At 47.8% G+C, this 24879-nt stretch overlaps 1 protein-coding gene across 1 annotated transcript; it reads right to left on the bottom strand.

Annotated features, from left to right (window-relative positions):
* Positions 1-577: 577 nt before the first annotated feature.
* DRD5 (dopamine receptor D5) lies at positions 578-2522 on the bottom strand. The gene has a single exon (XM_055587523.1). It carries the CDS (start codon positions 2520-2522, stop codon positions 1101-1103), a length of 1422 nt encoding a protein of 473 aa, XP_055443498.1. The 3' UTR covers positions 578-1100.
* Between the last annotated feature and the right edge of the window lie 22357 nt (positions 2523-24879).

Below are 24879 nucleotides of genomic sequence, written 5' to 3'. Positions count from 1 at the left end.
ATCCACAAATGAAAATGTCTATTTAAAAATTGGATTTGTTTTTTAAAGCATATCAACTCAAACATTTCACAGCTCCTTCAGAAAACACAGTAGATCAAAAGCCAGCTCACTTTAAAACGCTATAGATTTGAGTTTGAGAAAGACCTAGCGATTATTCTATATGATCTTTTCAGTGAACTGATAGCATCTGTCTAGGGATCAGGAGAAATGTTTTATGTTATGTAGTTTCGAAAAGAAGATTCCAACTAAGAAAAAAAAAATTGGGATATAGGGCTTGAGAAGTCCATATCTGATGCTGTGGCATGGAGCCAGATTTCAGCATAGACTTGAAATGTGTGTATCTAATTTTTTAAAAGTTGGAGATATCAGAAACTCTTGCTCCAGTGTGTAACTTTAAAGCCAAAGTGTCAGTAAAGAAGATAAATGCGTGCTTCCAGACCCAGCCAAAATTCTCCCTGCTTTTAAGGATGCTATTGTAGCTTCTCCAGGAGCCGTCCTGAAAACCAATCTGGCAAAGCAACAGTAATCACCCCATAGAACACATAATTTGTGTTTATTAGACATCAGAACAGATCAGGAAGAATTCCTCAGCTGGAGCAAAGACACACAGAAAGCAGAAACTACAGAAACACAGGCCACAGGAAGCAAGATACAGGAAAGACATACACGCACTCCCATCAGGCTACACACACATTGAACCTATTGCTTAAAAATCAACCCAAACACAAAGAAGTCACTTGTTCACAATGAACAATCTATTTACTTATAAGGGGAGGGGAGTGTATATTTTTTAAAGACTAAGTACCACTTTTTTGGGGGGGGATCAATTACCATCTTATTTTCTCTAGCAGAACCGTGGGTCCATCTCTGCTAGGCTAGGATACATTTGACGGAGCTTTTTCCAACTGCTCTCTCCAAATATTTCCACAACAAATCAGTCCGCTGAGGTTTCTGAGCACATGGACTACTACAACCGACACTGAAGGCCTGATAAACTTAGCAGCAGTGGAAATGGATTTGTGTGCATCCTGTGTGTATTCTGCATGCTTGTTAATGCCTGTGCAGTTATGTTGATCCGAGAAGAAGGGTGCTTAGGCAGTTTAATGGAATCCATTTGGGGTGAAAGGTGTGATTTTGCCCAGTGAAATTCCCCCCTCACAGTCCAGCTCCCAGACCGACTGGCCAGCAGGGTCACCCTCCGGGGACGTCTGAGAGATCCGGGACATTCGATCGAAAGGGCTTGCCTCCTCCTCCTCCTCCTTGTCCACCTCTGCGTCCCCTGGGGTCACCGCGTTGGGGATCCGATGGATGTAGGCAGCTGCGATCTCCTGGTGGAAGGCAGTGTCCTGGTTGTAGGAGATGAGCTCGTTGCTGATGTTCACCATCTCCACCTGGGTGCGGGAGCACAGGTGACTGCACCCCAGCAGTTGGGCGAACACCTTGCGGAAGTCAGCGTTGAAGGCATAGATGATGGGGTTGAGGGAGGAGTTGGCCCAGCCGAACCAGACGAAGACATCAAAGGTGGTCTCGCTGACGCAGAGGAAGCTCTCGGGGTGTCCACTGCAGAAGGGGACCATGCAGTTAAGGATGAAGAAGGGCAGCCAGCAGCACACGAAGACCCCCATGATCACCGATAGAGTTTTGAGGACCTTGGTCTCCTTCTTGATGGATGCCCGCAGGCCCGTATCGGGTGCGCAGGCCTCGCGGCTGCGGCAGCTCTGCGCATGCTCCGCAGCCCTCTCCAGTGAGGAGATCCTACGGATCTGCACCTGGGCGATGCGGTAGATACGCGTGTAGGTCACGATCATGATGGCCACCGGGATGTAGAAGCTGATGAGCGAGGACGAGATGGCGTAAGTGCGGTTCAGGCTGGAGTCGCAGTTCTCTGCACTCCTATCCGACTCCCCGGCTTCCTCCCAAGGCGTCCCGTTGGCCAGGTTGGATGGAGGGTCCAGCCCACCCCTGGAGCTCACCTTGTCCCTGTGCCAATGGAGCTGGACTGGGATGAAGGAGATGAGGATGGACAAGGTCCACGCCAGGCCAACCATGACCAAGGCCACACGCTGGGTCATCTTGCGCTCGTAGCAGAAGGGCCTGGAGATGGCCCAGTAGCGGTCCACGCTGATGATGCATAGGTTCAGGATGGAGGCGGTGGAACACATGATGTCGAAGGCCACCCAGATGTCGCAGAAGGCCCCAAAAGGCCAGTAACCCGCCACCTCGGCCACCGCCTTCCAGGGCATGACCAGCAGTGCCACGAAGAGGTCGGACACCGCGAGGGATACGATGAACACGTTGGTCATCTTGGCGCGCAGGTGGCGGCTGCGCACGACGGCTGCGCACACCAGCATGTTGCCCAGCAGGGTCCAGACGATAAGCAGGGTCAGGAGGCCTGCGGTGACCACCTGCGCGGGCCCCCGCAGCGTCGCCCCCTCCGAGTCCCCCACGGCGCCCCCCTGCGCCAGCTGCTGCTGCCCCGACCGCGCCCGGTGCGAGGTGCCGTTGCGCCCAGGGGGCAGCATATCGGGTTCGGCTGCAAAGGCGGGCTGCGCGCGGTCCCGACTTCTGCCCTATGCCCCCCGGGCGGCCCCATCAGGTACCCGGGGGGTGGCACCCCGGGACCCGCAGCTTAAGGGATCACCGAGCCCCAGGGGGCGCTCACCGTGTGCTGCGCTGGGGGTACCCCGGAGCGCGCCGGGACCCCTCTCGCATCCTCGAGTGCCACCAGTTTGGTGACCACGTTGCGCCCCTCTGGTGCCGGGAAGCGGCGGGTGTTCGCGAGGCTGTTCCCGGCTGCCGGCAGCTCACCAGCCGGTGGCGGCAGCGGCGGCGGCTGTGTCTGGTTCGGAGCCGGAGAAGCGGAGAGCGAGCCGCCACAGAGGGGGCGGGGGCGCCGGGCGAGCGCTGCCTGCTCCGTCCCCCGCAGCTCCCCGGGCCCGCGCTCCCGCCCCAGAGCCTCGGCGCTCCAATCTCCCGCGCGCCCGCCCCACCTATGCCTTGGCGCCCTTACTCTGGAGTCTGGCGACCAAACCCGCAGGTTTGGGAAGCGCCCTAGTACCAAATCCTGGCCCTGGGAAGACCCAGACCCGCGGCCCCAGGAAACTGGAGAGGTGCCAGCCCAGCCCTGGTGCCCTGGCCCTGACCACGTTTGGAATCACTGGCTTCTAGACCAGAAAAGAGTGTTTCAGGAGGAGGGCTTTGGATTTCTCATAGACCGAAGCCCTACTCAGGACTCTTTTCCTCACTGTGTGACCATAAAGTCTTCTTTAACTTCCCTGGGCCTTGGCTTCCTCATCCACAAAATGGGGGGGGGGGGGGGGGGGGTCCGATTCCTTCCCCATCTGGTGGTGTAGGGTTCAGTGAAGCCAGGAGGCAGTTTGTCCAGGGAATATCTCCTCCCAACTTCCCCCAGCATCCATCCTAAGACTGACCTCTTGGGAAAGCCCTTTCCCCTCGCCCACCCCCAATCCTTACATGGCTTTCCCTTTGGGGAATAATTCGGGTGAACCCAGCAGGCAAGGAGGAGGGAGGGACCTCCAGCCAGTCTGGGGTTTCCCCCTACAGGGCACTTTCAGTCCTTCCTTTGGAGGGATGGATTGGTTCCTGTCTCATTCTTAACAGAAGAGGAACCTGAGACTTGAATAAGTGGCCCAAAGCCCAGACTCTTAAAACAAATGGTGAGGAAACAACTGGAGAGGGTGGGCGGTATGCCTGGATCTCACCACCCTCCCAGTTGATAAGCTCCAGTTGTGAGTTGTCAGGTCTGGTGTAAAGCTCGGCTGGAAGCAGCTGCAGAGAGAAATGGAGGAGGCAGCAGGGTTCTGCCCAGTCTCGTCTGAGACCCGCTGATCCACACACCTGTACTGCACTGAGGTCTAGAAACAGGGGATGAACTCTCTCATCCCTTCCCTAGTCTCTCTCCACCCTAACCCACCTGCCCCATTCACATGGGCCCCACCTGCACCCTGGTCCGATAGCCAGACTGCTCGTCCTTACACAGCCTCTCCGCGCTCGAACCATCTCCCGTCTTCAGTGCTTTCTGCTCCCGTAAATGACAAGACAATCTGTCCAGGGGTCTATGCCTAACACTAGAGACGCACACTTACTACTTCCCCTCCCCATCTCCTAGGTGCTAGACCACTCCTCTCTCCACTGACGTCCCTGCCTGGGCCGTTCCTCCTCTAAGCTGTTTTATGATGACATGATCCTAGCCTCCGGTTCTATCCACTCTCCACTAGGTGCCAGGCAGAATGATCTTTCTCAAATATCACTATGAGCCTCTCCCCTGATGAAAAACCCTCTGTAGCTCCCTGTGATCCTTGATCCTTTGAAGTCTTGTAAGCATTGTGTCCTTGCCCAGTGCCCCAACTTCTGCCCCTCCTCCACACACAGGCTGAATTCAAGCCACTACCAACACACACACACACACACACACACACACACCCCCCACAAACTGTAATTTCTCTAATGAGTTGTACTGTAATTCCGCACCCTGAAATGACCTCCATCCCATCTTGTCCTCCTGGGCAGCACCAACACATGCTTTTAGAAAAGAACTTGGACTTTAGAGACAGGGGGTTGAATTTCAGTTCTTTATTCACTTATCCAACAAATATTTATTGAGCAGCTATTATATCTCAGATGCTGTTTTATTTGCTGAGAATACAAAGGTAGATCTATGTCAAAGTGTTAGTCACTCAGTTGTGTCAGACTCTTTGCAACTGCATGGACTGTAGCCAGCTAGGCTTCTCTGTCCATGGGATTTCCCAGACATGAATACTAGAGTGGGTTGCCATTCCCTCCTCCAGGCTTCCCTGGTGGCTCAAATGGTAAAGCATCTGTCTGCAATGCAGGAGACCTGGGTTCGATCCCTGGGTTGGGAAGATGCCCTGGAGAAGAAAATGGCAGCCCACTCCAGTACGCTTGCCTGGAAAATCCCATGGATGGAGGAACCTGGTAGGCTACAGTCCATGGGGTCGCAAAGAGTCAGACATGACTGAGAGACTTCACTTCACTTCCTCCAGGGGATCTTCCCGACTCAGGGATTGAACCCAGGTCTCCCACATGGCAGGCAGATTCTTTACCCCCTGAGCCACCAAGAAGGCCAATATATATACATGGCCCTTTCCCTCTACAAGGTTATGTCTAGTAGTGGGTATAGGCTTTAACCCAAGAGTCATCCAGAGAAATGTACAATTACAACTGTTGGAAGTGCTACACAGAAAGAGTACACGGCCTTATGAAAGTGTATAATAGGTGGAATTGACCAAGACAAAATGTTTAGGGAAGGCTTCCCTGAGGAAGTCTCACTTTGTGTTGAAATCTCATTGAAGAAGGCAAAGGGGAAAAGAGAAAGAACTGCAGGGCAGGCCAGAACAGGTATTAACTAACTGTGGGATTTGGGTAAGCTTACTTGATTTCTCTGAGCCTCAGTTTCCTCATCAAAACAAGTTAATCATAGTAGTTTAAGAGATAAATGTGATGATACCAGAATCATTCTAGCATGAGTGATGAACTGCCCATCTGGGCAGGCAGCCGAGGGAAGGGCAACATGGAAGAGAGGATGTTCAAGCTGGAGCATGAAACGGAGTTCACCAGCATTCTGGGGTTGGAAGGGCATTCTTAGCAGAAGGAACAGCATGTGCAAAGGCATGAAGCTTCGTGTGTGAAAGGACAGACTTCAGAACTCCAGACTTTTCCCTCTGTTATCCCAAGGACCAGGTATCTCATTATTTTGGGAAACTGAGATTTTCCTCTCTATCCACAAGACCCTAATGCAAACAAAGTAAATTAATATGCTGCCAGAGAGCTTCAGCCCATGTCTCTCCCATCCTCACCAGGAGCAGTTTGCCTGCTGGGGATGATGGTTTTGTGTAAGCAGTGTCTGCCCTCGCTCATCCAAGCTGTTTCCCCACATTTTTTCAAAAGAACTTGGCATACAAAGTGCCCAGGGAGCCTGGGCAAGGAGTCTCCTGGTCAGCCTCAGAACTCAGCCTCATCGCACAGCTTCTAAACAACAAGGCAGCTAAATAAACTCCTTCTCTTATTTTATCCAAGCCAGAGCCCTGCGCTCAGAGGATGACAGTGACCAAATGATCATCTCACAAGTTTGGCTCCTGCAAAATTGTACTAAGAGGATTTTTCTTAGAACATTTTAGGACAAAGGGAGTTTTCCTAATCCGGCCAGCTAATAGTCTTCCATTTCAACTCACTGGTCCTTCTTATTCTGAAGACATATTTTAAATTGGATTTGCTTCTCTGAGACATCCAGATAAATCAATAGGCCAACAGCCAGGATTTTGCTACTGCTACTGCTGTTGCTGGTATCAAGAGTCAACTCTCTTTTACACCAGGGCAGACTTAGTTCCTTGCCTATGGGATACACACAGGCTGGCAACACACTCAGCTTGGCTCAGCAGAGCCCAGGCAGGTAGGTAGAGGTGAAATATCAGCCTCCATCCCAGAGGCTGGAGAAACCCTCTCAAGCACACATCTACTGATGATGACCTGGGGGTCTCTTCAAATCCAAGGGCTGGTCCCCTGGCCCCCATTCCTTCCCAACTCAGAAACACAGAAAGCTGAAAGTGGCTATTTCTGGCAGGTAAAAATAGCTATCCCAGAAGCTAGCATATTCATGTAGCTATCCCAAAAGTTAGCATATTCACATAGGATGGGAGAGGGCTTTGCAAGTCAGACAGTCCTAGGTTCAAATCCCTCTTCTCTGATGTACTAGCTCTGGAACCTTGAGCAAGTTACTTAATCTCTCTGAGCCTCAGTTTCCTTGTCCTTAAAATGGTAACACACATACTTGGAGCCTGGGGTGAGATGGAGCATGTGGTCACTCATGCACCCTTGACCAAAGTCAAGTCACATGGGCAAGTGAGAACTATGCCCTGTCGACTGAGAAGTCACAGCAAGATGGGGAGGCCAGGAGCAATTGTGAGCAAATAAAATCAGCCACATGGTCTGCAGTAAATTAAGCCATTATGGCTTCATTGTTCCCCAATGGCTCTGACAGCCAACTCCTTCTCTCTGTCCCCTCTGCCACCCCCAATTCAGGTCCTCATCACCTGCTGCCCGTATGGTAACCAGAGCCTCCCAACAGGTCCCTGTGTCTTGGTGTCTTCTCTCCTCTCCATCTGATGCTCAACCGTCAAGAAGATCCTCCTAACACACAGATGGGATGCCCTTCATCAGCTTAAACACATTTTCACTATGCCTTATGACCCACATTATTAATTATTCACCCAACTAACAAAAATTTGTTAATCTCAAACGCCTTAGCACAGTCTGGTCACCACCTATGTACCTGTTTATCCACCTGTTATCAGCCTCCTCCCTCGCCTTCCAAGTCTTCCCCAGTAGACCCCATCTCCCACCCACCCCAAATGCCTCCCTCGTCTCCCAGCCCGCCTAGTTCTTTCAGGTCTTCTGTCCTTGCCCTAGATCTCTCCTGCACCTGAGATGTCCCAACCTCTTTTCTGAGTGGGGGTTAACTCCCATTCACCTTTCAAACCTAATGCAAGTGGACCGCCCTGATGGGTCTTCCTCAAGACTCCAGGGAGGTGACCATTCAGTGTTGCTGCAGCACATGGCACCGACCTCTGTTACAGCTCACAAGCCTGCTGTCATGTGATGGTCTGTTCACTTACTGTTTACCTATCTTTCTGCCCAGAGCTTCCCAGGTGGTGCTGCTGCTGCTGCTGCTGCTAAGTCGCTTCAGTCATGTCCGACTCTGTGCAACCCCATAGACGGCAGCCCACTAGGCTCCTCTGTCCCTGGGATTCTCCAGGCAAGAATACTGGAGTGGGTTGCCATTTCCTTCTCCAATGCATGAAAGTGAAAAGTGAAAGTGAAGTCGCTCAGTCGTGTCTGACTCTTAGCGACCCCATGGACTGCAACCTACCAGGCTCCTCCAACCATGGGATTTTCCAAGCAAGAGTACTGGAGTGGGATGCCATTGCCTTCTCCGCAGGTGGCGCTAGTGCTAAAGAATTCTCCTGCCAATGCAGAAGACATAAGTGGAAGTGAAAGTTGCTCAGTCGTGTACGATTCTTTGCAACCCCATGGACTATACAGTCCATGGAATCATCAGGCCAAAATACTGGAGTGAGTAACTTTTCCCTTCTCCAGGGGATCCTCCCAACCAAGGGATCGAACCCAGGTCTCCCGCATTGCAGGTGGATTCCTTACCTGCTGAGCCACCAGGGAAGCCCAAGAATACTGGAGTGGGTGGACTATCCCTTCTCCAGGAGATCTTCCCAACCCAGAAATCAAACTGGGGTCTCCTGCCTTACAGGCGGATTCTTTACCAACTGAGCTATCAGGGAAGCCCCAGAAGACATAAGAAACATGGATTTGATCCCTCAGTTGGGAAGATCCCCTAGAGTAGGAAACAGCAACCCACTCCAGTATTCTAGTCTGGAAAAATCCATGGACAGAGGAGCCTGGCGGACTACAGTCCATGGGGTAGCAAAGGGTCAGACTTGACTTACTGTTCACTTACCTTTCTCCCGGGGGCTTCCCAGATGGCGCTAGTGGTACTCTTCTGCCAATGCAGAAGACGTCAGTGAAAAGTGAAAGTGAAAGTCGCTCATTTGTGTTCGACTCTTTGCAACCCCACGTGTGCATGCACACGCACATGCACGCACACAGACACCTTTCTCCCCCTGCTGTAAACCACCTGAGATGAAGTTATCTCAGCCTTTCGGAGTCAGCTTGGCTACAAGGAACAGAGCTGGTATTTGTTGAATGAATAAAAGCATTGTGGCAGAAAGGGGAGAGTGCACCAACTACCCATTTGTTCTCTGTGCTGCCCAGACTACCTTGTGCTTCTGGCAACTGAAAACACGAGCAAAAAGGATGGTCCTTGTCGGAAGCACCTTGAGAAGTGTCTTGACTCCTTGGCCATCTCTTCAGCAATGACCTTGTGCAGGGATATGACGGCTGCAAAGATGGAATCTCCCAGGATCCACTGGCCTGCATCAGACTCTCCATGAGCGAGACATCTGCTTCTTTCTCCAGGTCACTTTGGTTAGCATGACTAATACACCGATGAGTAAGCATTGCTCCATTTCTGATAGCTTCAAAAGGAATGTTGCTCAGTATCCACAGGGCACTGAGATCTTGGTTTATAAATACCAGCCATTACCAAGAGGACTCAGAGTGTCTTGGAGAAATGACTGAGGCCAGAGCTGGGTGGAGAAGGTACCACACGAGTGTGGGGCATCTCAAGGTGCCAGAAGACAAGAAAGTGCTCAAAGAATGATAGAAACATGTCGAAAGGACATGACAACCAAATCAAAGGGGCTCCCAACTTGCCACATCTGGGATAATGTGAGCATAAGAACTAATCATCGTAATAGTAGAGTCTAATCTACTGAATAAAATGAAACTCCATGAATTCCTTGTGAAAAAAGAAAAATGAAGGAACAAGGAAGGGAGGGAGGGAGGAAGGAAGGGAGGGAGGGAAAGAAAGTAGAGGAGCGATACATTGAGAATTGGGGGTTAACATACACACTATTACATATAAAGTAAAATAACAACAAGGACCTATTGTGTAGCACAGGAAACTATACTCAATATCTTGTAATAACCTACAATAGAAAAGAATCTGAAAAAGAATATATATGTATGCTTATATATGTATGGTCATGGTGGAGAGTTCTGACAGAATGTGGTCCATTGGAGAACCAATTCAGTATTCTTGCCTTGAGAACCCCATGAACAGTATGAAAAGGCAAAATGATAGGATACTGAAAGAGGAACTCCCCAGGTTGGTAGGTGCCCAGTATGCTGCTGGCGATCAGTGGAGAAATAAATTCAGAAAGAATGAAGAGACGGAGCCAAAGCAAAAACAACACCCAGTTGTGGATGTGACTGGTGATGGAAGCAAGGTCCGATGCTGTAAAGAGCAATATTGCATAGGAACCTGGAATGTCAGATCCATGAATCAAGGCAAATTGGAGATGGCAAGAGTGAATCTCAACATTTTAGGAATCAGCAAACTAAAATGGACTGGAATGGGTGAATTTAACTTAGATGATCATTATATCTACTACTGTGGGCAAGAATCCCTAAGAAGAAATGGAGTAGCCATCATAGTTGACAAAAGAGTCCGAAATGCCGTACTTGGATGCAATCTCAAAAATGACAGAACGATCTCTGTTTGTTTCCAAGGCAAACCATTCAGTATCACGGTGATCCAAGTCTATGCCCCAACCAGTAACACTGAAGAAGCTGAAGTTGAACGGTTCTATGAAGACCTACAAGACCTTCTAGAACTAACACCCAAAAAAGATGTCCTTTTCATTATAGGGGACTGGAATGCAAAAATAGCAAGTCAAGAAACACCTGGAGTAACAGGCAAATTTGGCCTTGGAATACGGAATGAAGCAGGGCAAAGGCTAATAGAGTTTTGTCAAGAGAACACACTGGTCATAACAAACACCGTCTTCCAAAAACATAAGAGAAGACTCTACACATGGACATCACCAGATGGTCAACACCGAAATCAGATTGATTATATTCTTTGCAGCCAAAGATGCAGAAACTCTATACGTCAGCAAAAACAAGACTGGGAGCTGACTGTGGCTCAGATCATGAACTCCTTATTGCCAAATTCAGACTTAAATTGAAGAAAGTAGGGAAAACCACTAGACCATTCAGGTATGGCCTAAATCAAATCCGTGGAAATTACAAATAGCTTCAAGGGACTAGATCTGATAGACAGAGTACTTGATAAACTATGGACGGAGGTTCATGACATTGTACAGGAGGCAAGGATCAAGACGGTCCCCAAGAAAAAGAAATGCAAAAATGCAAAATGGCCTCTGAGGAGGCCTTACACATAGCTGTGAAAAGAAGAGAAGTCAAAAGCAAAGGAAAAAAGGAAAGATATACCCATCTGAATGCAGAGTTCCAAAGAACAGCAAGGAGAGATAAGAAAGCCTTCCTCAGTGATCAGTGCAAAGAAATAGAGGAAAATAATAGAATGGGAAAGACTAGAGATCTCTTCAAAAAATTAGAGATACCAAGGGAACGTTTCATCCAAAGATGGGCTCAATAAAGAACAGAGATGATATGGACCTAACAGGGAGGGCTGGCATGCTATGGTCCATGGGGTTGCAAAGAGTCAAGCATGACTGAGCGACTGAACTGAACTGAACTGAACTGATTTATGTATAATTGAATCACTTGGCTGTACACCTGAAACATTGTAAATCAACTTCAATTCAAAACATTAAAAAATTAATTTTTTAAAGAAACTTTAAATAAATATACTGATTAAGAGTGCTTTCAGCTGTGCATAATGGAAAGCCTGACCATTCATGGTTTAAGCACTGAAGATATACATACTGGTAAAGAATCCGCCTTCCAATGCAGGGGACATAAGAGATGTGGGTTCAGTCCCTGGGTCAGCATTATCCCCTGGAGAAGGAAATGGCAACCCCATCCAGTATTCTTGCCTGGAGAATCCCATGAACAGAGGTTCCTGATGGATTATAGTTCATAGGGTCGCAAAGAGTCAGACAGGTCTAAAGCGACTGAGCCCAGCACAACAGGAAATTCAGAGGGAGCCAGTAAGGGCTGGTGCAGAAGCTCACGGATCCAACTATGGACCCAGATTCTTTCCATCTTTTCATTCAAATGCTTCACCTTCTCAACACTGTGCCTTTGTGTCCTTGGAGCCTCATGGTCACAGGATGACTGTTATGGCTTCTGGCATCATGACCAAGTTCAAACTCCAGGTGCAAAATGGGGGCAGACTGTGTCAGGGGGACTTTTCTTGATGTGTCTCTCACCTGCCACCAGTGAAGAAAATCTTCTTGAAAGACCTTCTGTCTCATTAGCCAGAGGGAACTAACTTAACTATGAGAACAAGCCTCAAGAAGAAGAAACAGTGCTTCCTGCCACCCCCGCCCCACCCCCCGCCACCAACTGTGTTCCCAACTGGGAGAGGAGGAACTCTGTTGAATGAACAAGTAAATGAATGAAAGCTTAAAGATCTTTTAAGACAAAAATGGGCAACTAGAAGATAGTGTCAATACTATGGTAAGCTCAGTAAGAAAGTGTGCACTTATTTGATATTTGGCTATGAAGTTTAAAAAGCTATGGCAGGGGGGATGAGTTGGGAGGTCAGGATTGACATATATACACTTATTGATGCTTTGTATAAAATAGATAACTAATGAGAAAATATTGTATAGCTCAGGGAACCCTACTCCATGCTCTGTGGTGACTTAAACAGGCAGAAAATCCAGAAAAGAGGGGCTGTATGTATATGCATAGCTGATACACTCTGTTGCGTAGCAGAAACTAACACAACATTGCAAAGCAACTATATTCCGATAAGGCCTTCCCCAATGGCTCAGTGGTGAAGAATGTGCCTGCATTGCAGCAGACACAGGAGTCATGGGTTTGATCCCTGGGTCAGGAAGATCCCTTGGAGGAGGAAATGGCAACCAACTCCAGTAGTCTTGCCTGGAAAATTTCACAGAGGAGCCTGACGGGCTTATGCATAGGGTCACAAAGAGTCAGACATCGCTGAGCACACATGCATGTACTCTAATAAAAGTTAATTTAAGTGTTATTTATTTGCTATTGGAGAAACTCAGATAAACTTGGTGAGGTCACCACTTCCTGATTAAGCTGTGCAGGGGCTTCCAAGCTCCAGATGGAGAGCTGTGATGGAGCCTCTTAACTATCAGTAGCTAAAGAAAAGGACCACCATTAAAACAATCTGATACATAAATGTAGGATTAAAAGATACAATAGACATAGGAAGGAAAGCTAAATGATGTTGTGAAAGTTCATAATAGGGACACCAGACCCGGTCCAGGGCTAGTGGAGACTTCCCTGAGAAACCACTGTTTGGTTGGAGATCTAAAAGACGAGGAGGAATTAAGTAACTGAAAGGAAGAGAAAACAGCAGGTGCAAAGGTCCTGGTGCAGGAGGAAACAGAACATTCAAAAAACTAAAGAAGCTGGTCAGTGTGATGGAGCACAGAGGAAAAGAGAAGTGGAAGCACAATGCAAGCGATATTAGATCAGGCTAAAGAGGAGGGCAAGACAGACCATGCAGGACTCAGGGCCAAATTAAGGTCCTCTGTCTCAATATCAAGGAGAGGTCATGGGAACGTGTTGGGCAGGGGAGGGATAGGAGCATGCTGGCCTTTTTCAACTCCACTCCAGCCTCAGCATGAAGGACAGACCAATAAAGGCGAGGATGAACTGGAGAAATAAGTGAGGAAGCTACTTCAGAAGACCAAAATAGAGATGATGGTGGCTTGCCGTAGGCAGTGGTGTTGGCAGTGGGAAGAAGTGGATGGAACCGAAGTATTTGGGATTAGGAGTGACAAGTGTGGCCATTGGTTAGAAATGAGGCATAACAGTAGTGTAAAGACAGCTCTTGTATATCTGACTTGGTAAGAGACAGGCTGGTACAATCCATAGGGATGGAAAATATGAAAGGAGAACTGGCCAGAGGAGTGGGAAATCTTGAGCTTGGTATCGGATACAATCAGTCTAAGGTGCCTTTGAAACATCCAAGTAGGCTGCCGGAAATAACCAGCCTGTAGTTCAGAGGTCAGGCTGACAATGCACATTTCAGAGCCAATAGTATCTAAAGAGTAGGTAAGCCCTTGGCCATGAACTAAACCACCAAGGAGAGCAGCAAGAAGCGAAGTGGATCCTGTATACCTCCCTGCCAGAAATTCCAACACCAAATAGCCAAGAAGAGGGCCATGAGCCTGCCAACAGCCCCGAGAAGGAACCAACTCAGAGGGAGGGTGTCATCGAAGCCAAGACCCAATTCATGCTGCTCACCTGCTCCATCTGTAGTCAGGGAAACCGAGACAGAGACAGCTTGGTATCGCCCTGGACCACACAGCTTTTTCTAGGGTAAAGGGAAAAAGCATTTCCTATGGATGCTGTAACAAACTGCCACAAACTTAGCGGCTTAAAACATCACAGATTTATTACACTACCATACTGGACATCAGAGGTCCAAACTGAGTCTTACTGGACTGAAATGAAGGCATTGGAAGAGCCATCAGTGGAGACCCTGGAGGAGAATCCCATTCCTGCCTCTTTCGGCTTCTGGCATTCCTTGGCTTGTGGCCACATCACTTCGGTCTCTGCCTCTGTAATCACACTGCCTCCTCCTCACATATGTCAAATCTTCCTTGTGATTGAGGCCCCATCCAGATATTCCAGGAGAATCTCCCACCTTACAGTCCTTGACTTGGGACTTCCCTGATGGTCCAGCAATTGGAACTTCACTTTCCAGTGCAGAGGGATGCAGGTTCGATCCCTCATTGGGGAACTAAGATCCCACATACCGCCTAAACATAAAACAGAAGCAATATTGTAACAAATTCAATAAAGGCTTAAAAAAAAAAAAAAAAGATGCTTGACTTAACAGAATTTGCAAAGTCCCTTTTGCTTCTGAGTGACCTATTCACAGGTTCCAGGGATTGGAAAATGTGGACGTCTTTAGGGAGCACTGTTTGTCATTTCATGGGCTCTCTGAACCATGTAAAGGACCAGCGATCTGAGAATTTTTGGAGCCGCTCTTCTCCTGAGCAAAGAGAGACGTCTGGTCCACACGCAACAGCACCCCTGGAGGCAGAGACCTGAAATGGTCCGTGTAGCCTTGATAAGCGCTTGCTGCCTTGCCAAGTGCTGTGGTTTAGCTTTACACGCAGCATCTCAGTTCATGCTTCCAGTGACTCTTTAAGGTATGTCAGGCGGTCCCCACTATCTTACAGAGGAGAAAGCCAAGGTGCAGGGAGAGGAAGGCAACTTGCAGTGGAGGAGACCTGAACCTGGACTCAAAGCCTGTCCGTCTCCCCAAACCACACTTCTGCCCGGGAAGCACCAATCCTCAGGGACCTGTTACAGGGCAGGTCCAGCTCTGCATGCACCTGGGCTGGTAGACTCGGTGCCCCTTCCCAGAAGGCTCCACCTCTAGACACTCGCTGAGATCTTGACCTTTCTTCAGGGTCCATCGTACTACCCAAGGAACACCCAGATTCTAGCATCAGGGACAGAGCCCTCACCGGTTTCTGCAGTTCACCCACAGCCACAGTGATGGCCATGGTCTTAAACACCACAGTGTCATCATGCCTGTGCATGCTAAGTTGCTTCAGTCGTGTCTGACTCTGTGCGACCCCATGGACTATAGCCCACCAGACTCCTCTATCCCTGAGATTCTCCAGGCAAAAATACTGGATTGGGTTGCCAGGCCCACCTTTAAACTATAGGAGAAATTGTACTTCAGGGGAAGTGCTCTGTGCAGGACGGTGACCTGCCCTGATCCCCCTCTGGCCACTCTCTGGCTCTGTGACCCGACGGACACAGCTGGGAGGCTCAGTTCTGCCCAGTGAGCAGGCCACATCATCCCCGTCCAGGTTGGGTGGGTAAAGGGCTGACTGCGGCCAGACTGGAGCGGTGAGGGGAAGGAGGAACGCCTGCCATTCTCTAGATCGCATTCCTGGAAAAGGTGAAACCATTTTTGTCAAGTCAGGTGCTCACAGGACAGTTGTTAGGCCTGTAAGAAGATATTGGAGGAAGCGGTGGGCAGCACTCTATGGACACAGAGGAAAGGATGTGTCAGTGGGTGGGTTCTATGTGCTAATTCCCCACCACCAACCAGTGCTGCAGACCCCACCCACTCTCAGGCTTATCCTTCTGTGCTAGAGCTGAGGCCAACTTCAGGGAGTGCTAGTCAGGATGCAAGTAACAAAGTACCTGATGCACAGCAAGCGCCCAAGGCTGGATACAGCACGCTGCCTGTTTGGATCAATAAAGTTTTATTGGCACATCTGCATGCCTCAGGGGCAAAGGTGAGTAGTTGCAACAGAGAACTAAAATATGTTCTACTTGACCCTCTACAGAAAATGTTTGCCCACTCTTTGCTTACATAACAATAATGTTTATCTCCCATAAACAGTCCAGACAGCCACTGAGAGGGAACTCTACCCAATACTCTGTAATTGTCTATATGGGGAAAAAAAATCTTAAAAAGACTGAATCTAGGTATCTGTATAACTGATTCACTTTGCTGTACATCTGAAACTAACACAACATTGTGAATCAGCTATATTTCAATAAATATTTTCCATTGTCAAAAAAAGTTCAAATTTCCTATCAAAACAAGGAGTCCAGAGGAAGACAGCTCCAGGATCAGACAGGAGTACAGCAAGGACCCAACCTCCTTCCATCTCCTTCTTCTGTACCTTGGCCTCTCTTTCTTGGGCTTGTGGCTTCATGGTCACAAACTGGCTGCCACAGCTCCAGGCTTGATGACTTCCTCCTACAGACACATTTAGGCAAGAAGAGGGGCAGACCTCCTCCTCATCTCTTTCTTATTAGGGAAATAAATCCTTCCAGGGCTATCCAGCAGAGGCCTCTTACCTCTCATGGTTAAGACCAGGGGTCAGCAAACATTTTCTGTAAAGATCCAGATAGTAAATATGGCAGGTTTTATGGATCAGGTATGGTCTCTGCAGCAAATTCTTTTTTGAAACTGTTTTTTAAAAAAACTTTAAAAAATGTGAAAACCAGTCTAGCTCACAGGTGTAGGTTACCCACACATGGTCTAGAGCTATTCACATGCCCACTTCCATACTGATGCCCAGCAAAGGGGCAGGGGGTTCACTATATTTTGACCAACCACCCAAAAGTGAGTGTTCTAGAAACATCTGCCAAGACAGGTAGGCAGCCCTGGTGGCTGTCAGGGAGGCAGTGGGATCACTTCCTGTCCCAGGGTGAAGAAGCGATTGGCTGCTGGTTTTTACCTACAGAGGGGGAGAGCAGACCCCACCTGGAGACCTCCGTCGAGCTGGGTTCCCTGCTTGGCTCCTGATCCAGACCAGGCAGAGCGCGGCACATCCTAATGGACAGTCTACTGCACTCTGTATTAACAACCAGGCTTAAAGCGCCCTCTTGTGCCTTAAACGTGAACGACGGCCCGGAGGTGTAGACTAGAAGCGCGCAGAGCAGCTCTACCAATTGTACAGCTCACACCAATTGTACAGTTCCCAGCGCCTGCTGGAAGAACTGACTCACTGGAAAAGACCCTGATGCTGGGAAACATTGAAGGCAGGAGGAAAAGGGGACGACAGAGGATGAGATGGTTGGATGGCATCACAGACTGGATGGACATGAGTTTGAGTGAGCTCCGGGAGTTGATGAGGAACAGGGAAGCCTGGCGAGCTGCAGTCCATAGAGTTGCAAAGAACTGGACACGACTGAGCGACTGAACTGAACTGAACTGAGCGCCTGCTCACGTTCTGCAATAGTCTGGAGTCCCGAGGGCGGCACACGTGGTCATGCAACCCCTGTGGTGAGGCCCTGGGGCAGAAAGAGGCGGAGCCGCGCCCTTCCAAGAGAGACTGCTAGCAACTAGTGGCAAAGGGCGCCAAGGTGAAGTCACAGCGAGTCTACTTAGACTGATGTCAGTGGAAAGGGACGAGACAGCTAAAGAAGGAAGGAGGGAGGGGAGGGGAGGGCAGGGAAGCAGAGAGAAATAAAGTGCAGGTAGGGGTGCCTGGGGGAGAGGGAGGGACCAGCACAAGATGATGGAGCCGCAGAGGCCAGAAACTGAAGACCCCGACAGACCACCGTTAGGAGTTTGTGAAAAGTGAAAGTTACCCAATCATGTCCGACTCTCTGCAGCCCTATGGACTGTAGCCCGCCAGGTTCCTCTGTCCACGGGATTCTCCAGGCAAGAATACTGGATTGGGCTGCCATTCCCTTCTCCAGGGGATCTTCCCGATCCAGGGATCGAACCCAGGTCTCCTGTAGTACTTTCTTTTAAAAGCAACCGGAAGCCACCGAAGGGTTTTAGCGGGTGACTTAATTTGATCTACTTTTTTTTTAGACAACTAAAGTGCCTGTTCCCCATGGTGCTTCCTATGTTATTAGGGCAGAGGAAACAGCACACCAGAAGTACCACCTCTTTGAGCATCAACACACTACATTCACGCTTCTCCTGCCCTTCCCCACCGTTCGCTTGGGGTCTGCTCACTAGACCCCAAGAGCACCCTCCCCACCAGCTGCCCTGACAGGTCCCACCCCGGCCTCATGCTGGAGACTCTCCTCTTGTGGGAATCCGCAGCAAAACACCCTGATCCTCCAGACCTCTCGATGGATCAAGGATGCCCCGCCCCCGCCCCGGGGATTGAGAGGTGGTGGGGGACACATGGGGGAAGCATCCTTCTTAAAACTAAATAGCTCTCTCGGCTTCCCTGTGAGAACTCAAAATCTTCCCGGTCCTCCCCTGGGACGCTGACAGCCACCTCTGACACATCGCGGGAACCCAGAGCCGTGGACAGAGTCCAATCAGGGCACCTGTTACTCTAGAGGTTGGTCCCACCCCCTCACTTTGGCCTCAAAGTGCAAGTGAACTCAGAAGAAAAGGCACCAGCGCCCCCTGCTGGCCGTGCTCTTCTATGGCAACGTCCACAATCCCACTGAAGAACTAGCTGTTTGCAGCAGCGTCCCCTTCACCGCTTCACCGTTTGAACTTATGACCAAACTAGACAACATATTAAAAAGCAGGGACATTACTTTGCCAACAAAGGTCAGTCTCGTCAAAGCTATGGTTTTTCCAGTAGTCATGTGATGTGAGAGGTGGACTATAAAGAAAGCTGAGCACCGAAGAATGGATGCTTTTGAACTGTGGCGTTGGAAAAGACTCTTGAGAGTTCCTTGCACTGCAAGGAGATCAACCAGTCCATCCTAAAGGAAATCAGTACTGAATATTCATTGGAAGGACTGCTGCTGAAGCTGAAACTCCAATACTTTGGCCACCTGATGTGAAGAACTGACTCATTGGGAAAGACCCTGATGCTGGGAAAGATTAAAGGCAGGAGGAGAAGGGGACAAGAGGATGAGATGGTTGGATGGCATCACCAACTCAATGGACAAAAGTTTGATTAAACTCCAGGAGTTGGTGATGGACAGGGAGGCCTGGCGTGCTGCAGTCCATGAGGTCGCAGAGTCAGACACGACTGAGCGACTGAACTTAACTGTAGCAATTTACAACTGGGCGAAAAGGGAGACATTCTTCCGTGAATGTAGCGGTCTGTACACACATCCCCAAGCAACTGTTTCATGGTTATATTCACTGAATTGCATTTCTTCGTGAGATGATATGTATAATAGAGAGGGAAATGCAACAGGGTTTTTTAAAAAGGTTTATTGGTCCTGATGCTACAACTTCCTCATGATGCAGGTGTGATCAAAGGTTCCCTCCTTTCTAATAGAGTAGGAATTCTTATCCAGCGAGGTAGGGAGCTTCTGAGACTTCGTAGACAGACCCTGGAGGTGCTTGGTAAACTTGAAGGGTTATGCAGTTAGGGAGGCGTGAGTAGTGATTGTTCCAGCTGGACTTCATGATGATATTCACCCTGGGGAGATATAGGAGGCTAATGTGACCTCCAGATACAGACGTCTAGACAGATGCTGGTGGAAGCGATGTCTTTTGTAACGTGCCACGGGGCTAGTTGTGGTCCTGGGAGTCCAACTCCAAAGTTTTTGCTCTCCCACTTGGCCTTACCAACAGCTGTGATACCCAAAAATCACAAGTTCAAATCATCACTTGATGGATGCGCTCAAGCTGCCAAACACACAGGCTCCTCCCCAGCCTGGTTGCAACAAGTGAGAACAGGTGAGTAAGAGATTTTTCTGGTAACTTGACTGCCCAAGACATCAGTCCTCACAGTAAAGAACCACGTGGGAAAACAAACCCATGTCAGGTTTCTGATGGACATGGAATCATCCCTGGGGATCGAGTTGGGTGATGTTTACAAGCTGATGGCATTGAGCTACCCCATGTCTGGGATCTACCTGCTTCCAAGGAGACCACACAGCAGTGACCTTAACACTCTCCTCCCAACAATGATGGGTGAATATTGCACGGTCACCTTGTTTGATGACTCTAGTCCATCTTCCTTATATTCACTTTCTCTTCCTTCTCTTTCAAATGCTTTTATTATGAAATATGTCATGCATATCGAGAAGCACAGAAGAAAATATATGAATGCTTCTATACCAGTCACTTTGCCAAAGACATCAAACATTTCAGACACCACATGTACTTGGATGCAAGTAGAGACCTGGTTAGTCTCCACCCCAGTCCTGGCCCTTCACTTCCTCCTAGCCCTCAGGGAACCACTACACTGAACTTGCGGTGCCTCCTTTCTTCATATATGTTTATAATTTTACTGTCTATGGATGTAGCCCCTAAACATCAGAAATCATTTTGCCTGTTAAAACGCTATGTTAATGGTATCACACCAGTTATAGTTTTCAGAAATTGTTTTCCTGTTTTAAAATGCTATATTAATGGTATCATACCAGGAGATCAGCCCTGGGATTTCTTTGGAAGGAATGATGCTAAAGCTGAAACTGCAGTACTTTGGCCACCTCATGCGAAGAGTTGACTCATTGGCAAAGACTTTGATGCTGGGAGGGATTGGGGGCAGGAGGAGAAGGGGACAACAGAGGATGAGATGGCTGGATGGCATCACCAACTCGATGGACGTGAATCTGAGTGAACTCCGGGAGTTGGTGATGGACAGGGAGGCCTGGCGTGCTGCGATTCATGGGGTCGAAAAGAGTCGGACATGACTGAGCAACTGAACTGAACTGAACTGACTGACCAGGTATAGTTTTATGCTATTTCATTCTTTTTTTTTTGCTATGCCTCGAGGTATGTGGGATCTTAGTTCCCTAACCAGGATTGAACCCTGGCCCCCTGAAATGCTGCAGTGGAAGCATGCAGTACTAACCACTGGACAGCCAGGGAAATCCTGCTACTTAATACTTATTTCAGCATTGTCTTGTGGGATTACCCAGGTTGATACACATCCTGGCTCATTCATTTTTCACTCCTGTATAGTATTCCATTGCCAGATTAATCCATAATTTATTTATTCATACTCCTAATTGATGGCCATTTAGGCTGTTTTCAGTTTTTCCCAATGACAAGCTCTATTGCTCTGGACATTTCTGAACACAGCTCCTATGTGTGACAAATACATGTGAGCGAGGGTACCTCTGGGGTACATACCCACAGAGGATTGGTATTGCTAGATCTCAAGGAATGTGCACCTTCAGCCCTAATCAATATTACCAATTGTTCTTCAGTCTGGTTTTACCAATTTGCTCTCCTACCACCCATGTCTGTGAGTTCCTTTCTTTCACCTCTTGCTGACAACCTTTGCCAATCTGATGAATGGGAAATGCTATCTCATTATTATTTTAATTTGTATTACTCTCATTCTAACCCTGAGATCTGGACACTTGTTAACTGCACACTCTGCTTCCTATTCTGGAAATTGCATTAATATCAAGGTAATGAATTTTCCTTGGTGCCTAAGCTGGTTGAGTCAGGATGCTTGACTACTCATGGGTTGAAGCTGCCTGGCTAGAATAGCCACCCCTGATGCTGTGCACTCTTCCTGTTTAGGGAAAAGAGATGACCCATTTTTTAAGAACACTCCCAAATGCCCTGAGCCCCAGAAGACTGCTGACTTTTCTGAGCTCTAATAGTGCTCAGAAGAGGTGCTTTGAAGGAGGTTGCCATTATCTTCATCACCTCCACCATAGTTTGGCCCCAGGTAAATAACAGGGTGGGTACACAGCTCCACCCATCAGCAGAAAATTGGATTAAAGATTTACTGAACATGGCCCTGCCCATCAGAACAAGACCCAGTTTCCCCCTCAGTCAGTCTCTCCCATCAGGAAGCTTCCATAAGCCTCTTATCCTTCTCCATCAGAGGACATACAGACTGAAAACCACAATCATAGAAAACTAACCCATCTAATCACATGGGCCACAGCCTTGTCTAACTCAAGGAGACTATGGGCCATGCCATGTGGGGCCACCCAAGATAGACGGGTCATGGTGGAGAGATCTGACAGAATGTGGTCCTCTAGAGAAGAGAATGGCAAACCACTACAGTATTCTTGCCTTGAGAACCCCATGAACAGTATGAAAAGGCAAAAAGAACACTGAAAGATGAACTCCCCAGGTTGGTAAGTGCCCAGTATGCTACTGGAGAGCAGTGGAGAAATAACTCCAGAAAGAATGAACAGATGGAGCCAAAGCAAAAACAACACCCAGTTGTGGATGTGACTGGTGATGGAAGCAAGGTCCAATGCTGTAAAGAGCAATATTGCATAGGAACCTGGAATGTTAGGTCCATGAATCAAAGCAAATTGGAAGTGGTCAAACAGGAGATGGCAACAGTGAACATCAACATTTTAGGAATCAGCAAACTAATATGGACTGGAATGGGTGAATTTAACTCAGATGACCGTTATATCTGCTACTGTGGGCAAGAATCCCTTAGAAGAAATGGAGTAGCCATCATAGTCAACAAGAGTCCAAAATGCAGTACTTGGATGCAATCTCAAAAATGACAGAATAAACTCTGTTCATTTCCAAGGCAAACCACTCAGTATCACAGTAATCCAAGTCTATGCCCCAACCAGTAATGCTGAAGAAGCTGAAGTTGGACGGTTCTATGAAGACCTACAAGACCTTCTAGAACTAACACCCAAAAAAGATATCCTTTTCACTATAGGGAACTGGAATGCAAAAGTAGGAAGTCAAGAAACACCTGGAGTAACAGGCAAATTTGGCCTTGGAGTACAGAATGAAGCAGGGCAAAGGCTAATAGAGTTTTTCCAAGGGAACACACTGGTCATAGCAAACACCCTCTTCCAACAACATAAGAGGAGACTCTACACATGGACATCACCAGATGGTCAACACCAAAATCAGATTGATTAATTCTTTGCAGCCAAAGATGGAGAAGTTCTATACAGTCAGCAAAAACAAGACTGGGAGCTGACTGTGGCTCAGATCATGAACTCCTTATTGCCAAATTCAGACTTAAATTGAAGAAAGTAGGGAAAGCCACTAGACCATTCAGGTATGACCTAAACCAAATCCCTTACGATTATACAGTGGAAGTGACATAGATTCAAGGGATTAGATCTGATAGACAGAGTGCCTGAAGAACTACGGATGGAGGTTCATGATATTGTACAGGAGGCAGGGATCAAGACCATCTCCAAGAAAAAGAAATGCAAAAAGGCAAAATGGTTGTCTGAGGACACCTTACAAATAGCTTGGAATAGAAGAGAAGCAAAAGGCAAAGGACAAAAGGAAAGATATAAGCATCTGAATGCAGAGTTCCAAAGAATAGCAAGGAGAGATAAGAAAGCCTTCCTCGGTGATCAGTGCAAAGAAATAGAGGAAAACAATAGAATGGAAAAGACTAGAGATCTCTTCAAGAAAATTAGAGATACCAAGGGAACATTTCATGCAAAGATGGGCTCAATAAAGGACAGAGATGATATGGACCTAATAGAAGCAGAAGATATTAAGAAGAGGTGGCAAGAATACACAGAAGAATTATACAAAAAAGATCTTCATGACCCAGATAATCACAATGGTGTGATCACTGACCTAGAGCCAGACATCCTGGAATGTGAAGTCAAGTGGGCCTTAGGAAGCATCACTATGAACAAAGCTAGTGGAGGTGATAGAATTCCAGTTGAGCTATTTCAAATCCTGGAAGATGATGCTGTAAAAGTGCTGCACTCAATACGCCAGCAAACTTGGAAAACTCAGCAGTGGCCTCAGGACTGGAAAAGGTCAGTTTTCATTCCAATCCCAAAGAAAGACAATGCCAAAGAATGCTCAAACTATCACACAATTGCACTCATCTCACACACTAGTAAAGTAATGCTCAAAATTCTCCAAGTCAGTCTTCAACAGTACATGAACTGTGAACTTTCAGATGTTCAAGCTGGATTTACAAAAGGCAGAGGAACCAGAGATCAAATTGCCAACATCCACTGGATCATCGAAAAACAAGAACATTCCAGAAAAACATCTACTTCTGCCTTATCAACTATGCTAAAGACTTCGACTGTGTGGATCACAACAAACTGTGGAAAATTTTGAAAGAGACGGGAATACCAGACCACCTGACCTGCCTCTTGAGAAATCTGTATGCAGGTCAGCAAGCAGACTTGCTTGTCTAACAGCAAGCAGTTAGAACTGGACATGGAACAACAGACTGGTTCCAAATCAGGAAAGGAGTGTGTCAAGGCTGTATATTGTCACCCTGCTTATTTAACTTATATGCAGAGTACATCATGAGAAACGCTGGGCTGGATGAAGCAGAAGCTGGAATCAAGATTGCTGGGAGAAATATCAATAACCTCAGATATGCAGATGACACCACTCTTATGGCAGAAAGTGAAGAAGAACTAAAGAGCATTTTGATGAAAGTGAAAGAGGAAGATGAAAAAGCTGGCTTAAAACTCAACACTCAGAAAACTAAAATCATGGCATTGAATCCCATCACTTCACGGCAAATAGAGGGGGAAACAATAGAAACAGTGACAGACTTTATTTTCTCGGCTCCAAAATCTTTGCCAATGGTGACTGCAGCCATGAAATTAAAAGATGCTTACTCCTTGGAAGAAAAGTTATGACCAACCTAGACAGCATATTAAAAAGCAGAGATGTTACTTTGCCAACAAAGGTCTGTGTAGTCAAAGCTATGGTTTTTCCAGTAGTCATGTATGGATGTGAGAGATGAACCATAAAGAAATCTGAGTGCTGAAGAACTGATGCTTTTGAACTGTGGTGTTGGAAAAGACTCTTGAGAGTCCCTTGGACAGCAAGGAGATCCAACCAGTCCATCCTGAAGGAAATCAGTCCTGAATATTCATTGGATGGACTGATGCTGAAGCTGAAACTCCAATACTTTGGCCCCCTGATGTGAAGAACTGACTCAGTGGAAAAGACCCTGATGCTGGGAAAGATTGAAGGCAGGAAGAGAA

This window comes from Bubalus kerabau, chromosome 7 (genome assembly GCF_029407905.1).
Source record: "Bubalus kerabau isolate K-KA32 ecotype Philippines breed swamp buffalo chromosome 7, PCC_UOA_SB_1v2, whole genome shotgun sequence".
Taxonomy (NCBI): Eukaryota; Metazoa; Chordata; class Mammalia; order Artiodactyla; family Bovidae; genus Bubalus; species Bubalus kerabau.
The sequence above is the reverse complement of the archived record's forward strand: the minus strand, read 5'-3'. Positions and strand labels throughout refer to the sequence as shown.